This window comes from Drosophila erecta, unplaced genomic scaffold (assembly GCF_003286155.1).
Source record: "Drosophila erecta strain 14021-0224.00,06,07 unplaced genomic scaffold, DereRS2 tig00000021-arrow-pilon, whole genome shotgun sequence".
NCBI classification, from domain to species: domain Eukaryota; kingdom Metazoa; phylum Arthropoda; class Insecta; order Diptera; family Drosophilidae; genus Drosophila; species Drosophila erecta.
This window is the reverse complement of record NW_020825198.1, coordinates 5,064,556-5,071,758: the sequence shown is the minus strand read 5'-3', so window position 1 is coordinate 5,071,758 and position 7,203 is coordinate 5,064,556. Positions and strand designations below refer to the sequence as shown.

The window sequence follows — 7,203 nt, the reverse complement described above, 5'->3', positions numbered from 1 at the left end:
CAAATGCTCAATTGTTGTCTATCAAAGGCGCACCCCCCACTCCCCACTTCACCCTCCACCCCTCCCCACCCACTCCGTGAAACTTTGTCATTGTGGGAGGACGCATAAATAACGCCACTGATAAAAAATGGGCGAAGGGCGAGCGAATCTAAAGCTCGTAATTATGGCTAGCTAGGTAATTTTTGTTTTTGTTTTTTTCATTTCATTTTTATCAGCTCTCAGCGCCTCACTTACATAAGCTGAAGAAAAAAAAAGAAGAAAACAAGCTGAAAAAAGCGGAAAACACGTTGGAAAATTGCGAGAAGCGTCTGTTTGTGAAGTTGGAAAATTTGAATTTCATCAACGGCGATGCAAAGCGAAAGCAAAGACAGGCAGCGGACGAAACAATCATGATAATTAAATTGAGTTCACTGATGCGTATACTTAACATTAAATTCAAAGCCAGCAGGAAAGCAAAAAAAACGCTGCTTTGCTCCCCACAAACGTGGAAAAATATACACATGAAAATCAGTAACTGCTTTAAAAGAACCTTCAACTGCCAGAGGTTTTGATTTCCTTCCTTTTTTTGGTTTGGAGCACGAGAGGATGTGCTTGTTGTTAGAAGCGGAACAAAAAATTATATAGGTTACCGCTATAGCCTTCGCATCCCTATCCCAATTGGAACTCGGGCTATATACTTGGGCATCCACGTCCAGAGAGCAAGAAAAGCGGCAAGAGCGTGAGAGAGAGTGAGAGCGAGACGCGTAAGAGGCGCAGAGACGCGAGAATATGTGTGCCGTGTTGGGAACATGCAAATGTGGGGCGACTGCCCACGCAACGCCCACTTTTCCGCCCACTCACCCACCGCCAACAACAATGTTGCCAAGAAAAGGGAAATATTTTCGAGTGGATGCTCGCGGGGAAACATATATGCACTACAAGAAACGTTGACAAATTATCGCTCTTGTGTATTGGATATTTAAAAGTGCCACAAAAACTAAAATTAGCATAGGCATTTCGCCATATATCAAGTGATTGAAAGCTAACCCATCCATACCGATACATTGTATCACTTATATCGCATACCCTTGCCTGTGAAATCAAATTGAATATCCTGCACTTAACGTTATCAATTTAATGAGCCAAGTTGGGAATTCCCTCCTGGGGGTTGGTCAAATCGCCCATCAAAGTTGGCATGCCCCAAACTGCGTGCGAAAGAGCAGAAGAGCAGGCGGAAAATGAAAATCAAAGCCACTTTTTGCGCTCTTAAGTGCAAAAATCAAACACAAGCAACCCCCCAAAGCGAATCTCTTTCGCTCTCCCACCAAATTTCTCACCGCTTTCTCTCGCCCCCTCTCGAATCTCTCGCCCGATATTTGCCATATCTTTTGCTCTCATCGCTGCTCTTCGTGTGCATTATTTATTGCTCTTATACAGCCCGAATGTTTGACGATGACGAAGGTGTTCCACTGTCAGTGTCACCACCCCCCGCTGCTTCCCGCCCACTCCCACTCCCACTCCCTAGTAATTCCCACTAGCTCTCTCGCTCTCTCCTGCCCTTTCGCCACCCTTTCCCTTTCGCTCTCCCTAGGCTGGGTCCCAGTTAACTAGTAAACCAGCAACCTATAATAGAGCCTCTTCCGCGTTGTTATCCCTATTCCCCCCTTCCCCGCCCCCACGCCGCGTATTCCCCACAGAGAGAAAAATCATCGGCCATTAGTCATGAATTCGCAACGGTTATGATGTAATGATGGATTATCTGGGGAGTTGTTTTTGGATAGGTACTTTTGCACTGCTCTGCACCTTGCCTAGAATAAATTTCCACCTATGTATAAGCAGTTTTATCTCATGAACGACGGCAGTATACTTTACTATTCATTTGAATATTTAAAATATGTAAAAAGGTGTGCATGTTAAATAAAATATGATAATTGAAGGTATGAAACTATGTATACATTTTAAAGCAAACATTAGCCAAACCATAATTTCACACTGATTTTCTCAGTGCACTTTCCCGAATCTATCCCTTTTTCGCATCCCGGAAAATGAGCACCAGCTGTCTGCCATTTGCCGTTCGCCAACAATTTCGCCCTTTCATGTTGTTTGTTTTGTTTAGCGCCTGGCTGTATAACTTTGAAATAAATCAAATCGGATCCTGGGCCAATGGAATGGACACATGTTAAATGGACCGACAAATCTAAGCGGGGCATCATCATATTGTTTATTGGGTCAAAATCAACAAGAGCAGCGGCGGCGACCTTAAAACGCATTAGCATTAGCAGCCGCTGTCGTCCGTCCAAGTCGTAATAATTTTATTAGCAAACATCAGAAATACATATAAAAACGCCGCTGCTCGCAGGCAAACGAAAAAGAAATAAGAGCGGCTACAAATTTCGAAAGGTGTTGGCTTTTTCAGAAGTTCAAATTCGAACGACATGTGAGCAAGCGGCGGGCGGGGGGAGGGGGGCTGGCGACAAGTGCAGGCGTGCTCAAGGTAAAAGCGCCGCTGCCGCTGCCGCAGTCGCCGTCGACGCTGGCTGCGCTGTCAGCTGCACCGCGGTCGAAATCCGAGTGCAAGATCAAGTGAAGCGAGTGGCCGAAAAACTAGTGAGAGGCAAAACTACGACAGCCAGAGAGCGGGCCATTTATCATTTTACACTACCGCAGATAAGCTGCCGAATAGGAGCTACTCAGTATACACATCTACATATCTACAGGCATATGTATGTAAGTTAAAAAGTAAGTTATTATTTATAGAAGTTAATTTGATAGAATCCAGCGATGGCAGCTTTGTGTTTGCCCTAATAAAACAGTTGTTTTTCCACCTCACTATGAAAATACTTGTAGCATATGCGATTATGGTTAAAATTATTATTATGGTTAAAATAACTAAATGTTAGCAAAGGTTTCATTGTGTGAGATCTACATTCGTAAACTATTCTATCACATCCCCCACTTAGGAAGTACAGGGTATTTAAGTTGGTCGCGCGGGTGACAGACATTCTGTCTTTTTCCCACCATCCGTAACCCTCTCTCTCACACACGTGCATTGGCGGTGCTTGTTGTTTAGTTTTTTAGGCATTCTGGAGGCGATGCCGTTTAGGCCGCTTTTAGTCAAGTGGCCGCGCAGCGACGTCGACTGTGGCAGCGGCCGCGACAGAGGCAGCTGCGAGTAGATGAAAAAGAACAAATTGACTAAGCACGAAACACGTTTTAGCCAGAGTTTTTAGCCAGACTAGCAGCTTGAATCGGAATCGGAATTGGAATCGGTGGGAGCGGGACGGCGTTTGACATACTGACCCAATTCCGGGTTTCGATTTTCTGGTTTTTCTCAAGAATACACGTTTTCCGCTGCATAAACACACACAAACATGTGAGCGCACGCGGGAGCGAAAGAGGGAGAGCGGCTAAACGAGTTGCATGACCAAGAATTTTCGCCAGGCATTTTTCATTTTCCCTGTGAGTGACATTCCCCCCACTAAAAGGCCCCCCCACCCCGTACTGGCTACAGGAAAACTCACCGTTAGCTGCGTCCTCCGTGGAGATTTTCCCGATTGCGTCCAAGCTACGTTGTTCCCACAGGCTGCGTTACGTTACTTCTTACGTGAGAGGGGACACAGTTTACAGTTACAGTCGTTGCGTATCATTTATCCTAGATGCGATGCGTATATATGTATCTCAATATCCACAGATTATTCAATAACGATGCGTGGTTCTTAACGGACGTTGGTGATGAAGAAGAACCAGAAGACCAAAGACGATGGGATTGACGGGTTTTCGGTTAATATTCTCTTGGTTTCTATCGTAATTTTATAATTTGCTCTTTTTCTATTCTTTTCCGATATTTGGTGGTGTTTGCATGTATTTTATTGTTGTGTGTTCCGATTTAAAACTATTTTATTTGAATATATATTTTGCACTAGACAACTTACTTCCTACGAATCACAATTAGAAATGAGTGTGAGGCGATGACCGAAAGGAAAACTCCCGTCAAAGTGAAAAACTACGCGCCGTCTACTTGGGCGGCCGAGAAAAACCAAAACACTGTGGCGACACACACATGTGTTTATATTTTTCTTTCCAAAAAACCCAAATATCCAAGGATGGTGGGGGCGATTGCAATGGAAAATTGAAGCCAGGAAAACTCTCTCTCTTCAATATTTACCGTTCACCGTTTAGCCGATATAGTACAACAACTTTAGTTCTCGTGACGTAACGCGACGGCGACTGGTGGGACTGAGTGGAAAACACAGCTACGGCGCGTAACTCTGGTCTGGTGGAAATGCGGCGCACGAATTTCACGCATTTCCCTTTTCAAAAATGAGCAGCGAGCAGTGCGAGTGCGAGAGTGAGACGGGTGCTGTTGGCGGCGAACAGCTGTTGGATACCAAAAAGAAATACCAACTAACGCGTTACTCGCACCAGTGTGACCTTGCTGTGCGTTCGCATGCCATCTTATTGATTTTCCACTTGTTGCTCCCACTGTATCTTGCTGTAGCGAATAAAAAGCTATATCTGCACGCTGAAGCTTAAACCTGAGTTGAAATTTATTCTCCCGATTATTACCGGTAGAACTGGTCTCGCGGTTAAAAAACCCCACTTGCGTTCAAAGCTCCCGCCCGATTTTGACTCACCAAGTTCGGAGTTCTCGTGTTTTTCGTTGGCAATTAGTTGAATTTAAGCTTCAAAACTGGCAGCACGCATCATGTCCGCAGGTCGAGTGGTTATTTACGGCGGCAAGGGAGCCTTGGGCTCGGCCTGTGTCGATCACTTCAAAGCCAACAATTATGTGAGTTACCTTTCACTTAAGTGTTAAATACAATTGCCTCATTAACTATGGTTTTTCCTTTGCGGCGGCTACGACCTTCACGACCTGGATAATCCATCAGTGGGTTGGCAGCATCGATCTGACGGAGAACGAGCAGGCCGACGTTAGCATCGTGGTGCCACGCGATGCTGCCTGGGCGGCACAGGAGGAAACGGTGGTCTCCAAGGTCGCAGAATCCCTGGCCGGCGAGAAACTTGATGCCGTCATCTGCGTGGCTGGCGGCTGGGCAGGCGGTAATGCCAAGAAGGATCTGGCCAAGAATGCTGATCTCATGTGGAAGCAGAGTGTTTGGACCTCTGCCATTTCGGCAGCTGTGGCTGCTCAGCATCTGAAGGAAGGAGGAGTGTTGGCCCTCACTGGAGCTAAGCCCGCTCTGGAGGGCACTCCCGGCATGATCGGCTATGGAATGGCCAAGGCAGCTGTCCACCAGCTGACCCGATCTCTGGGCGCTGAGAAATCCGGTCTGCCAGCTGGTTCCCTGGCTGTGTCCATACTTCCCGTAACTCTGGATACACCCATGAACCGTAAATGGATGCCAGATGCGGACTTTGGCACCTGGACTCCACTCACAGAGGTGGCCGGACTTTTCCTTAAGTGGACCCAAGCTCAGGAGAGGCCCGCAACTGGATCCCTGCTGCAGCTGATCACCAAGAACGGCGTTACGCAGCTCATTGCCGCCGAATAGGTTTGGTGATACAGATACAGATCCAAAAACATTTACATACAACAAGAATGCTCAAAAACCATAATCTAAACGCTTTCGCTTGTACATAAACTATTCATAAATAAATCGCTGGGCGGCTTTCGATCGTTTAATGTGGAGCTGTTTACACGATTTGGGCGCTCTGGGGATAACCTCTTGAACTCGGGAGCTTAACGAGCGTTTAAAGCTTGCTTGGAGTACAATCTTTAGTTTGATTTGTTTGGAAACAGTTTCTACGCCTTCTTCTTCTTCATAATCTTCATGAATAACACCATACCTGTAAATGGAAAGGGGAATAAACTCATTAGTATGATTAAGCAACCAGTCGAACTGCAATCAATCGAACCAATTAGGAAATGTAATTTTAAACTGAGTCACGGCAAACTTGTTCACTTACATTAAGCTAATTGACTCGCGGTGTTTGCTCAAACTGTTTTAAATTTAAATTCAATAATATAATGGAATCTAGTAATGAATATTTATAATCTCAGATAACTTGTACCATAAACGACTTAAAATGTGTATCGCTGAGGTGGAAAACTTTAAGTTCTTATATTTTTAAAGTAGAAAGCACCATTTTTAGGCTTAAGTATCAATAGAGACAAGCTTGCTCAATTAAATTGGTGATATCCAAGAGGTTTTTTCTCTTTGCTTGAATATATAAATAAAACTTCCAAAAAACACAATGACTCACCTATAAAGGTGACAATTACAAAGACAATCATCAGCCAGAGCCAGCACTTGTATGCTTTCTTCGAATGTTGCTCCAGTTTCTCAGCCTCTTTCCCCAGCGAATTGATATTGCGGTCCGCCATTCCGGCGGAACGAGACACCACCTCCGTATCTCTCCGGATAATCCTGTTGGCAGTCTCCGTCTGCTCCTTCAAGTTGCGTGTCAGCGACAGCATGTGCTCGGTGATCTTCTCCTGGGCATTCGTATAATACTTGGCAGCCTCGTTCATGTCTTCCCCAGAAGTTCCCTGTACGGTTGCGCCGCCAGGGCTAGTGGAGGATTCATCTGCTCCTCGACGTCTTCGCAGGGCATCAGCATCTAAAATACAAGTTTTTTACGCTTTAGTCTGATTTTATGATTTATTAATGCCTTCAGAGGAATAATGCAGTTCCCTCAAAGTTTGGATTCAAAACTGATTGAATCCTTTATTACCCTGCAGCAGTTCCTTTCGCAGTTCGTTGTGATGTTTGGTGTTCTGCAGCTGCCTCATTTCTTTCAGTGCATTTTCCCCCGTTTCGCTGACTGAGGAGGATTGCGCGGGAGTATTTGTTGTGGAACTGGCGACATCTGTATATCCGGTGGATAACTTAAGGGCCCTTAGGCGCTCCAAGTAGCCCGGGATGCGGGTGGCACTCTGCGGATCGTCCATCGCCTCCAGCTCGGCGAGCATTGTGTCCAGGGACTTGATGAACTTCTGCAGCCGCCAGAAGTTGTGCTCGCTTTTGGCCAGGTCCTCGCAGTTGGTCAGCAGGGTGCGGATATTTACATTTAGCTTCGTGGCCATTTCAAAGGGGAAAACATGAAAACAACAAAGTACAAATTCCTAAATTAAAATACCAAATCGAACGCTATCGTCGATAGGCAGCAGCTGGTCTCATTAGATGGCGATAGAAATTTATCGATAGCTTATGCAGCTATGCATGTAAAATGTAAGTTAAACGTAAAAGACTAAATTAAAAT

General features: G+C 45.3%; 2 protein-coding genes across 2 annotated transcripts; one reads left to right on the top strand and one right to left on the bottom strand.

The window, feature by feature from the left end:
- The first annotated feature begins 4,424 nt into the window (after positions 1 to 4,424).
- Positions 4,425 to 5,623, top strand: LOC6545052 (dihydropteridine reductase). The gene is made up of 2 exons (XM_001971523.3): positions 4,425 to 4,768; positions 4,869 to 5,623. The coding sequence occupies exons 1-2, from the start codon at positions 4,685 to 4,687 to the stop codon at positions 5,490 to 5,492; spliced, it is 708 nt and encodes a 235-aa protein (XP_001971559.1). The 5' UTR covers positions 4,425 to 4,684; the 3' UTR covers positions 5,493 to 5,623.
- Positions 5,598 to 7,122, bottom strand: LOC6545051 (vesicle transport protein USE1). The gene is made up of 3 exons (XM_001971522.3): positions 6,676 to 7,122; positions 6,205 to 6,561; positions 5,598 to 5,787 (listed from the first exon to the last, which is right to left on the bottom strand). Exons 1-3 carry the CDS (start codon positions 7,025 to 7,027, stop codon positions 5,744 to 5,746), a joined length of 753 nt encoding a protein of 250 aa, XP_001971558.1. The 5' UTR covers positions 7,028 to 7,122; the 3' UTR covers positions 5,598 to 5,743.
- Between the last annotated feature and the right edge of the window lie 81 nt (positions 7,123 to 7,203).